Source organism: Podarcis raffonei, chromosome 5 (assembly GCF_027172205.1).
Source record: "Podarcis raffonei isolate rPodRaf1 chromosome 5, rPodRaf1.pri, whole genome shotgun sequence".
NCBI classification, from domain to species: domain Eukaryota; kingdom Metazoa; phylum Chordata; class Lepidosauria; order Squamata; family Lacertidae; genus Podarcis; species Podarcis raffonei.
Window position 1 is genome coordinate 91,357,295 of NC_070606.1, and position 12,577 is coordinate 91,369,871.

Here is a 12,577-nt window from a genome sequence, read left to right on the forward strand (position 1 = left end):
TTAAATCTGGGATTAAAGCCTAAAGACTCCCAGCTAAATATAAACAATGGGGCTTTTTTTCACCCTCTGGGAAATTTAGAGAATTTGGCTGTGGGATCTGTTTTGGGTCAACACCAACGCTATACTCTTTTGTACCACTTTAACATTCATGACACCCCACCCAAAAAAAGCTGGAAGCTGTTGTGTGTTGGCAACTGTGTCTCTGCAAAAGGACTCAAAACAACTCTCAGCACCCTTAACAAACGACAGAAGAAGTCATGAAGAAGCTGTGACTGTTGTTGTTGTTTAGTCATTTGGTCGTGTCCAACTCTTCGTGACCCCCTGGACCAGAGCATGCCAGGCACTTCTGTCTTCCACTGCCTCCCGCAGTTTGGTCAAACTCATGCTGGTAGCTTCGAGAACACTATCCAACCATCTTGTCCTCTGTTGTCCCCTTCTCCTTGTGCCCTCCATCTTTCCCAACATCAGGGTCTTTTCCAGGGAGTCTTCTCTTCTCATGAGGTGGCCAAAGTACTGGAGCCTCAGCTTCAGGATCTGTCCTTCCAGTGAGCACTCAGGGCTGATTCCCTTCAGAATGGAGAGGTTTGATCTTCTTGCAGTCCATGGGACTCTCAAGAGTCTCCTCCAGCACCATAATTCAAAAGCATCAATTCTTTGGCGATCAGCCTTCTTTATGGTCCAGCTCTCACTTCCATACATCACTACTGGGAAAACCATAGCTTGCTGTGACTGTTAAAGTGGTATAAATGGGGGGCATTAAATATATGGTTTGGATGTCACCTTAGTTGTCTTCTCTGCTAAATGGGGTCTCTAGCAGCTCTTCCTCCTGTGTGCAGTTGGCAAGCACAGCATTTTTTTCACTACTCCATCGCATCATTGATTTTATCCCTTCCCCAAAAAGGTGCAATCTGCTGGGATGTTTCCCTGCAAGAGCAGCATTGAAATGAATGCGAGCAGCAGAAGAATACCCTTTGTGTATGAAAAAGCCCCACTGGATCCTGTACAGAGCCATACAATAGGAATAAGGACCTCTTTGCTTCCACTTTCTATTAAGTTTGATAAAAAGACTGCTTCACATTTCAAATTCTTCTGCAAAGTTAGTTGTTGTCTTTTAAGAGAAAGAGGATAATTTACTAGGATTAGAATTCGGTTGACTTTTGTTGTAGATTTGTAAACCGAGGAAGAAACCCCAAAGTATTATTTTCCATTTTTTTCACCATGGTCAACCTGACGGCTGATGTCCACATTTTGAACACCAATTTGGCAACACTCAGGTGACAAAGAATCAAAACTTAATCTTTATTGGACACGGGAGCTGGTCTCTTCCCTCCAATTTGTTCCTTGTCAATGTTAATCATATGCAATCTAGGAGAGTTGCTCTTCCTTGCCAACAAACAGTATGGTGCTAATAAATGAGACCTGTGTACCAAATGTTACACTGGAATAAGCCATTGTTAATGGGGTTAAATGTCTCCTTGATTAGCATCATCCTGTTTGTTGGCAAATAAGAGCCAGTTTGTTGAAATGATCCAGCAAGTGCACACATGTATGAAAATTACATCCCCATGAGTTATCTTTTCTGGAGGGCAATCCTGCGAGTGGAACCTTTCATTCCTGTTGCACATCAGGGACTCTCCTTTAAAAAATATTCCATGGATAACTTGCTTCATGGTAACTTTCCCGCATTTAATGCACTGACAAGATTAGTGTTCATGCCCCGAGTGCCTAATGTCAGCTGCGTTAAAATCCCATGCTGGTAAACGCTGCTCAGATTGTGTCCGTCCCACAAATTACAGTGCTGGCTTAGCGTGACGTGTGAACCACTACTTGTAGTTTTTTCTCTTTCCAGTCATGGGAGGAAACCAAGGTTTGTTCTTGCCACCCTGTTGAGGTTTATATGGAGGAAATCAAGCCATCAACACTGGGCTGGTTTGCAAATAATGCTAAGCCAACACTAGTCTGTTTGCAAAGGGAGACGCAGGGCAGGCAGTATTTGAGCAGCGTGTACCAGCATGCTGTTGGTTCACAGTAAACCATGGTTTGTTTGCAACTATGGCTTACTATTATGTGTATGGGGCCCAAGTGACCCCATGGGAAAAGTTGCATCTGGTGCAGGATGAGTGCTATTGCAGGTACCACTTCATGGCAGCAGCACCTGTGAGTGCGGTGTTTGGCCCACAAGTGCCGCGGCACATTCTTCAATCATTGCAGTTGTAACTATGGATATGGCGTATTTAAAAGTATCTGAATCTGCCATTGTGTTGCAGATCGGTAAGGCAAACTGTATCTTAAAATGTATCTCCAGTTTATATCCTTTGTTTTCCATCCTTGTGGCAGTTTTGCTAGGTCCCACCCTCCTGATTTCTGAGGCATTGAACGACTATGCAAATTTATGGTGGAAATGGCTGTGCCTTTTAATTTTAATCTCTTACACACTCCTTCCCTTTTCTGCTTCTCATATTGGATCAGATTACTGTACGAATCCTGCCTCACCATTTGAGGTTAACTACTGTATCCTGGAAATGTTTGCAATTTGGATGAGTTTTGCACTGTTCCGAATAGTCGGCGTGAAATGCTAATCATCGTTTGAAGAGAATCTGTCTGCCACAAGAAGGGATGTGAATGAGATGGTTGCAACTGTTTTAAATTAAAAAAACAAAAAAACAATTTTGCATGTGTTGGTTTATGTTGTCTCTTCCACACAGAAACACACTTTTTTTGTGCTCACTATTTCCAGATGATTTGACAGGGTTGCTTGCGTCTTCCATCAAATCCTGGATGCATTTGGGGAATGGATGAACAAAAGCGCAGCTCAACTCTGGTTCTTAACTATTAACACAACAAAACAACTTTATGTATGGAGGAGGAAATAGCTTTCACCCTGGCAGAAATAAATCCTTCTAAATCTCCAGGCAACAAATAACTTGAAGCCACAGACAAAGTTTATTTTAGAACATATTTAAAAATTGCACGATTTTATAAATACAGGAAAATAAATACAATTTAATAAGTGGAAAAAGAATCAAAGGAAGGCATGCTTCCATTACCGTACAAAAATACATTTACTGTGGTGCTCTGCAAATTTTTTATCTTACCAGCCTTATAAATAAAACACACTAAATATCCATACAGTTCCAAGTTAAAAGCATAGGTTACATTAAAGAGCAGAGCACAGAAACGTCACTTTGAAGCTTCTTTAAACTATAGAACTGTTGTTTCTTTAACTATTATATGCGGCTAGTAATGCACTAAGTATTTAGAGGCAGAAATGTTTTGTTATTTGCAGGCTAACCTTAAACCACATAGATGTTTTCCTCAGACTGGATTTCTCTTGGAAGTGAATGTAAACATTCAACCATTTATTTAGTTTCCAGTGGCATCTTTCATATTTTAAGGCTCCGCATCCTGCAAAGACGTTCTCATGTTTGCCTTTATCTCCAGGAATTTTGAACCTAATAGAGTTTGCGAAAGTCAGTATCATATTCTGACCGTACTTCAAACTTATTATAATTTGGAACATAGATGTTTTCAGCAAAAGCTCTTGACCTGCCATCATTGTATGGAGAATCCACAAGTAGAAGGCCCCAGGTCCTTTCTCTATAGTCTGTTTTCATGCCCCCACTTCTAAAGTATTTATAAACCCCCATAAATCTGGGGTTTCTTCAAGCCTTTTGCTACCACCTCCTTCATGATACCATTTTGGTCACATAAGGATCCAGACTTAGAAAATGGGTTTGCTTTTAGGATATAGGTTTGCATGAGAAATAAGATCCTTTGGTAAATGACCCCTCAAAAAAATTAATTAAAATATTTTTTTTTGGTAAATCTTTGCAGGATTGATGCCTCCACAAAATAAATTACCCGCCAAGATGCAAATGAGCTGCAGACTCGTAAGCTATTATTGACTGTACTTGAGCTTTAAAATTAAAAAAAAGACCCAGACTTATTTCAGGATACTGAAAATTCGAAACGTATCGTGTAGCAGAGGCAGCACAATATTCTGTTCAAAACTATATATGCTCTTAGTTGCATCTATTTAACCTTACACCTGATATATAAAAAATATATATTTATAAACATTTCCCCTAAATTTACAGTTGATAAATAGTACAGATATTTTTTTAAAAGCTGCGAACGTAAAATGCAATCTTCAGCCCACTCATGATGCACAGAGAGGAAATTATGCAAACGGAGGGAGAGGAAGCATAGTAAGGCCAAGGTCTTCAAATACAACCGAGCCATGGATTTGTGTCAGCAGAGCTAGGAGCTGGCCTTTAGTACGTGTTTTTCTCCTATGGCAGAGAAAGACTGGAAGGAGAGTATGAATAGGAAGAGCACTGTGACCTCAATTCTCACCTCTGCAGCGTGCGCACACAAATTCTAGTTTCAATGTCTTTGGCAGTCATTCACCCACCTCTATAACAGATATACATATACTGTGCAGACATATCTTTTCTTCTAAGCCTTAATGGCAGCCCAGGGATGTGGTTCTGGGTGGGTGGGGGTGGGGAGCAGGGACAGGAAGGGTGCAGTTAACCCTTCCTTCCCCAGCTGCTGCCCCCGGGAATCCCATCCCTGTGTTGCAAACATGTCTACACCACCATCTCGAGCTGTGTTAACTGTCATGGTTCCCTCTCACATACACCCCTCAAAAATAGCCAGTGAGAATAAAGGCTTTATTACTATTTTAAAAATTGCAAACCCTAGACTTCCCGATCAGAAGGTCGGTAATTCAAATCCCTGCGATGGGGTGAGCTCCCGTTGTTCGGTCTCTGCTCCTGCCAACCTAGCAGTTTGAAAGCACGTCAAAGTGCAAGTAGATAAATAGGTACTGCTCCGGTGGTAAACAGCGGTAAACAGCATTTCTGTGTGCTGCTCTGGTTCACCAGAAGCGGCTTAGTCATGCTGGCCACATGACCCGGAAGCTGTACGCCGGCTCCCTCGGTCAATAAAGAGAGATGAGCGCCGCAATCCCAGAGTCGGCCACGACTGGACCTAATGGTCAGGGGTCCCTTTACCTTACAGCCCACTGAAGAAAACTATGACAGTTTATGGTGGGCAAGCCAACCTTGCTCTCCTGTTCTTGTTGACTTGCTGACTTGATGGATGTGGGAATCCTGATGCTCTGCTGCATTCTGGGAGATCCTCTGACCTAGAGGCCCTGCTCCTTCCTCTGCCTCTACTCAGAGGTAGTCTTAAAGCACATAAGTGGGTTTGTGTTCCCTCAGTCCCACTACGTGGTATGACTCACATGGTAACTCTATGCAGTCTGTGCAATAGAATAGTATGGTATGTTTTTCTACATTTGGAAGTGCAGCTGCCGTTCTACTGACATGTTAGGCAAGAACAGTGACCATGTTTTGAGCCGAGGGGAAAAAGCTGTAGAAGGAGGCAAGCAAAGAGTGCAAGACCTTTGCAGAGAATTAGGCCAAGGGTTTGTGTTTTTCTGTCCTAGCCTGTCGCTAGTAGTTTGGTATCCCCACCTCAGCTACTGCTTTCTGCCCTAGCATGGGAAGAATATATATCTCCAGGTAACTGTGCCCCAATATCCCCATCGTAACAACCCCATATCTTTTGCAGGCTCCTTGATTCCTGTGGTGGTTAATGGAATGCCCTCCTTTGCTAGCAGTGACTGCATCCCACTTTTGACTCCTTTCATCCTGGCTCAGTGCTCCTTCTGGACTCGGCGCTTTAAAGCCTGTCATCTTAGTCTCTCCTCCAATTTGTGAGCCATGCAGAATAGCAGCAAATCTGTAAGCAATGGACCACAGCTGGTTCCGAGGCATGATGGTGCCTATGGTGGAGGAGTCCTAAATGGGACTCATTCCCCTCCCCCCAGTCTGGTAGCAAAACTTGCAATACCTGGCCATCGCCACCCTGGCAGGCCCCTCCATTTGGCCTGTGGGGCTGTTTTTGCCAAGCTGTGCCCATCTGCCCTGTACCTGATGCTGTATCTGACTTCAGGCATGGGGCAGGTAAGGATGTGGCAAAGCAGGGTCTGCCGGCGCCTTTGTAAGTGCTGACAATCGGCAGATTGCCAGCCCTTGCAGTGTCCCTTTGCAGGCAGGGTTTGGATTCAAACCCCACCTGCAAAAGGAGAGGGGAGATGTCCATTTGCAGGCTAGTGTGAATCCTCAGAGGAGCGCAGAAGTAAGGAGCTGGCTCACCAATGGCTACCCTGGCTAATGACAGGGTCAAGGAGTGTTTCTTGCCATCCATGCGCCTCTTATAATTCCAAAGTAACATAACACTGTCCCCTCATTTTAAGACTATATAGCTAACCTGATGTATCTTTCAAACCCAGTTACCTAAGGGAAGGGAACCGCAGCTTGGTGTGTTGATTTTGCTATCTTAATGATGTAGTCATGCACAGCATAAACTTACGTTTAAAAGATTTGTTGCTTTTTGACATGCGTAGTGCGCATTTTAGGTTGGTGTTAAATACAGCTCGCATGCACTACTTTGCTACCTGAGACTATGTAATTCCTTAAAATATATATATATATTTACAAACTTGCACTGCTATTAGAAAACCCCCTTAAATATATATATATATCAAGAGAGGGATATATATATATATATATATATATATATATATACTAACTCAAAGAACAATATTTATATGTAGATATAGTTTCTCAACTAGCCATAAAAACAATGTCTTGAATGAGAAAGAAGAAAACAAAAGTTTAGGGAAGTGGTTTTTTAACATTGTGATCTATCGATCGATCTATCTATCATCTATCTATCTATCTATCTATCTATCTATCTATCTATCTATCTCAAACTGCAGGAAGAGAAGGCTTTGTTGAAACAGGGAGGCTCCTTTTTAAAACTGCTCTGCTAGAATAAATTTGAAGCTGCAGATACTATGGGTGGTATTCAGCTATGTTTTACTCAAGAGTAAACCCAATGAAATTAATGACCATGACTAAAGCTGTAGTCACACCACACAATTAAAGCTGTATGATACCTTTCTGAACAGTCATGGCTTCCCCAAAGAATTCTGGGAGCTGTAGTTTGTTAAGAGAGCTGGAAGTTGCTAGGAGACTCTCATAGAGCTACAGCCTACAGAGTGATTTAACAATCAATCACTCTTCATAGGGGATTCTGGGAATTGTAGTTCTGGAAGGGGAATAGGGGTATCCAACAACTCTCAGCAACCTTAACCAAATACAGCTCCCAGAATTCGTTGGGAGAAGCCATGACTGTTTAAAGTGGCATTGTAGTGCTTTAAAGGCATGGTGTGACCTTAGCTGAATACCACCCTCTGATTTGCAAGAGTTGATCTACATGTGGCACTTGACACAGGGCTGCTGCCAAAAATGGTATCCCTGTGTTCAATTCTCTCTCCCCCCCTTTCCATGTTGATTTTCTCTTCCTGCTTCCATAAAGTTTAGTCAGATGTGCCCATGCTCTCGCTCCGCCTTGTCGCTCCACATCACTGGCAGGAAAACGACATAATACATTTGACTAAAAGAAAGGAGAAGATGTGTTGACACAGGGATGTCACTTTGGGCAGCAATCCTGCATTGTCCACTGCAAGTAGCTCTACCATGGAGACACAGCTTATAATGTCAAGTGTCAATGAGTTCCAAAGCTTGCACTAAAAGTGAACCTGAAAGATGGAGGCAGGGGACAATGTGTGCACTTTTTCTCCTTTAAGCAGCTGCTTATTTCCTAGGATGCAGCACACCGGGGTGTGTGTGTGTGAGGAGGAAACCCGTCTTCATCCTGTCCTCCGCAAGAGCAGGAACAGAGCAGCAAAATGACACTGGCCACATCCACACTATGGATTTAAAGCGCTATGATGCTGCTTTACACAGTCATGGCTTTCCCCCAAAGAATCCTGGGAGCTTCAGTTTGCAAAGGGTGCTGAGAGGTGCTAGGAGACCTCTGTTCACCTCACAGCACTACAATTCTCAGATTGGTTTAGCAGTTAATCACAGGGAACTCTGAGAGAACTGTAACTCTGTGCAAGGAATAGGGGGTCTCCTAAAAAAAAAACTCTCAGCCCCCTTAAGAAACCACAGTGCCCAGAATCCTTTGGGAGAAGCTGTGATTTGTGGTATCCTAGTGCTTTAAAGGTATGGTGTTAATGGGACCACAGTGAAGTACACAGGAGAGGACAGAAATCAGCGGGGCAGCAGAAGCAGTTGCTTTAAGGCTACTACTGGAAGGAGCAAAGTCTTGGTTTCCTTCAACAGACAGTAGATCCCTTCTATGGACGAAATACACATGATGCTAAATTACACTCTTTTGTAGCATGCATCCTTTAGAAACCACTGGTCAGTAACTGCCCTGTGCTTTAATCAGCATGTTGGTGTGTAGATGCAAAAGTTAGGCTTGCACCATAATCCTGTAAGAAAAAGAATAAGAATAAATAATCCACTTTCCCACCCTAGGCTGCTATTCATTCAGAAGCCCCCATCAGCAATGATATGAGCTGCCCACCCTGTTGGCTTGGGGGTTGAGGGGAGCTATTTTCTTCAGAACCACAAGGAGGCAGGGAAGGTTAACCGTCTCTCGGTACTGTTGAAAACCACCACCACCACCAGTTCTGGTTGACTATACAGTTTGTTTGTTTTTAAAAAGTAGATGCCACTTGTGTGTCGTCTGACCCAAACTGTTGTCCATTTCAAAGGTGCTGGAGGAAATTCCTACCAGATTGTGCTCCTTGGCTCCCAGCTCTACTCAGATCTGCCCTGTCCAACAGGCTACACAGCAACAAACTATTCTGAATGGTTTCCAGTGTTGCTAATGAACTGTTGCATCTGGACATTGTGAGCAATGAGACAGCAAAGGTGTTTGTTCGTAAGCCATAAAAATAAATGGCCGTTTTCACCAGATACGCACTAGTAGCATCGCTGCATGCAGAGAAAGAATGGCAAGATGGATTGGGGCATTTACATCCAAGGTTTTATTGCTATCTGTGTAAAGATCTTTGCTTATTACTACTGAATGGTTTATTTTTTTTCTTGGAATGCACTCTGCTTCTGGGACCTTGTGTGTAGGCCTACCGATTAGCGATGACAGCTGAGCAGAACCTCCATGTCCTTAGGCAATATATCTTTCAGCCGGGGACAAGCGCCAGGGAAAGGCTGTCAGTTATCATATCCCCGTTTAGGAATTTGCCTGGAGCATATAGCTATCAGCTGTTGGAGACAGCAGTGCTGGCTTCAGCGATGACAAAGAATTAATTTATATACCACTTAATGCTGAAAACAGACTTCTAAAGCAGTGGCTTTTAGACGTTAGGCTCGCAGGACCCACTTAATTGCTTATTTACTAGAATCCTGAGACTGACCAACCAGGGCCAGGGACAAATGATGTACACTCTAAATTAAAATAATTCTGAACCCAGAAATTTGTTTTAGATACCATAACTTAACTGAGTTCACAGTTCTTTCACATTAAAATCCAATCCTAGGTAACCTGCCTTGCTCCTTCTTGCCTCATCCAACTATGATACAGTGGATGAGGGTGTGTGCGCCATTTTGTTTTGCCATTGTTAAACGACTGGGAGTTGGGAACCCTTGCCAATCTACTTGCCAGACTTCTCCCAGCAGATCCTCAACTATTCTGCCCACTGCCGGCCTAGATAAACCTTTGGTCTGAGCTAGCAAGGCAATTCTTAAGGTGCCTTGAATTTAGAGTAGGGGTGGGGGACTGCTGGCCCACCAGATGTTGCTGAACTACAACTCCCATCAGCCCCGGCAAGCATGGGCCCATGGCCAGCAGGGATTATGGGAGATGCTGTTCAGCCACATCTGACATTTATGGGCATGGTTCTGGGTGATCATTTAAAAGAACATCATTACATTTAGGAAACATTCTCCACTTGGGCTGTGCCAGCACATCCATGTTTTCAATGAGGTTTGAGAACACACTGCCTGCTAACCCATGTCACCAGCACTGATAAACAAGCCAAAGTGATCAGGCTTCAAGAAGTCCAAGCGATACCCTGTGTATAACATTCTAAGTATGAAACGCTGTATACCCTCCCTTTCCCCGTTTTTATACCATAGTTTGTGATATTATTTTTTTAAAAAAGAAAATTACAAATATTCACCATTTTAGAAAATGGAATTATTGATACATCCTGATAATCCATCTTGGATGGAAGGTTCTTCATGTGCCTTATGTCTGGCACTTAACGTTCCATTCAAATGTCTAATGTCATCTAAAAATCTAGCATTTTGTCTACTTCTGAAATCAACTGGAATTAAAGGGCACTTTTTTCCCCATGGGACCCAATGGATCAGGACATTTCTTCCGTGTAAGCCCCACTGAAATCAAGAGCTTCCTCCTCTGCTCAAGAATGACTCCCATTCATTTAAATGGGGCTCGCTCACTTCCTGGTGACCTTGAGTGGATTTTTTAATTCCTTCAAGCACCGAGTTTGAAGATTTTAGAGCTGATCGTGTACCATCAAGGAGAGTGGAGAATTTTGCCATCCCTTCTCAAAATAGTTCAGCATCAGCTGAAGCACTTTTGCTAGACCAGGGGCTGCAAGCCCATCTGTTCATTTTCTTCCAAAAGGGCGAGGGAACAGATGTCTGTCCTTCGACTGCTGACATTTGCCTCCCATTAACACCCGTGCTATATCCTCTCCCATTTCTTGACTGTAATTTATGGCTCCTATTTGCATTTTTTAAACAGCCTGGAAGGAAGCTGCGCCTTGTGTCAAGTTCCTTATTGGTCCTTTGCCAGCATGGCTGAATCTGCATATTTCTCTCCAAATGTGTAAAAAGTATTTTATATTTTTTCTCCCCCCCCCTTTACAAATAAAACCAGAAAAGCTAGATTAAAGTGCAAATGAACCCATTGATCGTGGTCCTGTTGCGAGCTCTGCTCAAAACAACACTTGGTGGCCACAATGGACATCTGACCAGAGCACTGGGCAGCCTGCTGCTGAACACTCTGCCATCACCCGCTAACAGTGTCTGCTTGCTTGATGGAGGGGAAGGAAACCTGCGTGGCAGCTACCTAGCAACTGCACAAAACACTCCCTGACTGCTTGGGAAGTGATTTCAGGTACATTCCTGCACTGCTAGGTACCAACTCACGATTTCGACCGCAACATCCCTGCAGAATCACTGAAAACAGACATTGGTAGGCTACATTCTTAGCAACAGGTTTACCTCTCTAAGGAAAAGGGGCATGGGGTTTTGAGAGACAATTTGTGGATTCAGAAAGGGGTTCAAGGTGCACCCAGGTACCCATCCAGGGTGCCCAAACAGTTGGGGCCAGCCCTACCCATGCATACCCCCCCAAAAAAACCTCTAGTGCAAATTGCAACTTAGCAGCTGTATTTAATGCTGCGCCAGAACCGTTCCACTGGTGTAACGGAACTTCCGTTTGCTCTCCTCTCCCCATGCACCCTCAACATCTGCTCCAGAGGGTTTCCCAAACCATCTAGAACTGGTTTTGAGGGCACCCAGGAGGCTGGAGAGAACAGGAGAGGGAGAGGAAGTTCTGCTGCACACACAGAAACCCCCTGCATCAGCGGTGCTGCAGCATTAGAAATGGCCCTCTGTTTGCACAACCCATCCCCTACAGCATATGATTCAACCTTCAAATTCTCCAAGCGTAGACTTCTCGGATCTTATGAGATCTTTGTTTTGGAGGGCTTCACGGGATCCAGACTCCAGAATCAAAATCCAATTAACGTTTCAGCCGTAGATGGTTGCTAACGGTGGGGAAAACGCAGCTACTCCAACGTTTACATATGGATGGCCGCAGGTGTGGGAAAGGAACTGTGGAAGATGGAAGTGAGAAACCATCCATCCTCCCCTCTTCTGCTGTATTTGAGGGGCAGAGGAGCTCCTTAGGAAACGCTACCCAACACCTTTTCTGTGCTCTTATGCACATGGTAGCATGATATTCAAAACCCATTTTCTTTGTACAAGTACATGTCGTAAGGAATATCCAGGTGAAGTTGTTTTGTCCAGTTCCCCTATGCACCATAGTAGCTGTTGTTCCCATGTTGACTTGCGCGAGGTGATATTTACAAGGTTTTGTGCTTTTAATTTTCTGGAGATCTGGTGGAATCCCATAGAACCCTTTCTGCTGCAAAGTGTCCACGTCGTCTTTCTCAGTCCAAGCAGGGAATTCAAAGATATTTCTATTTCTGTATAGAACTAGATGGGTTGGGCTTTCTTTTTTCTTTTGAGGGCTTGGTTAAGTGTCTCTCTGTGTGAGTCTTTCTCTCTCCCTGTGTGCATCAGGGTTCGATGTTGAAAGCTTTTAGTAGGACGTCCAGATCGCCCACATTAGCGGCCTGGAAAAGTTCTGGCTGGTCCATCATAGACAAAGCAATCCGGAGAGCTGCCCAGATATTACCTGAAATTGCAGGGTGAGGAACCTGCTGCTGATTCCGGCTCTTTCGTTGCAAATTGAGAGCTGTGAGGAAATTGCTGACTGCCTCTCTGTTGGGTAGAAGAGAAGATGTGTAAAAACTGGGGCCAACACTTCTGCAGAACAAGAATCCGACGCAGCAATTTGTCATGAATCATATTCAGCAATCTCATTTTTCTACATTTCTTTCCAGAATCACCTCAGGTAATGCAATCCC

General features: G+C 43.7%; 1 protein-coding gene across 3 annotated transcripts in view; it reads right to left on the bottom strand.

Annotated features, from left to right (window-relative positions):
• Nucleotides 1-7,251: 7,251 nt before the first annotated feature.
• Nucleotides 7,252-12,577, bottom strand: part of PEX5L (peroxisomal biogenesis factor 5 like) — a 187,437-nt gene continuing 182,111 nt past the window's right edge. For all 3 annotated transcript variants that reach the window (XM_053390619.1, XM_053390620.1, XM_053390618.1), the window contains one exon: nucleotides 7,252-12,431. In XM_053390619.1, the coding sequence (XP_053246594.1) occupies nucleotides 12,227-12,431 (205 nt within the window). In that variant the 3' untranslated portion in view covers nucleotides 7,252-12,226. The remainder of the gene's footprint in view (nucleotides 12,432-12,577) is intronic.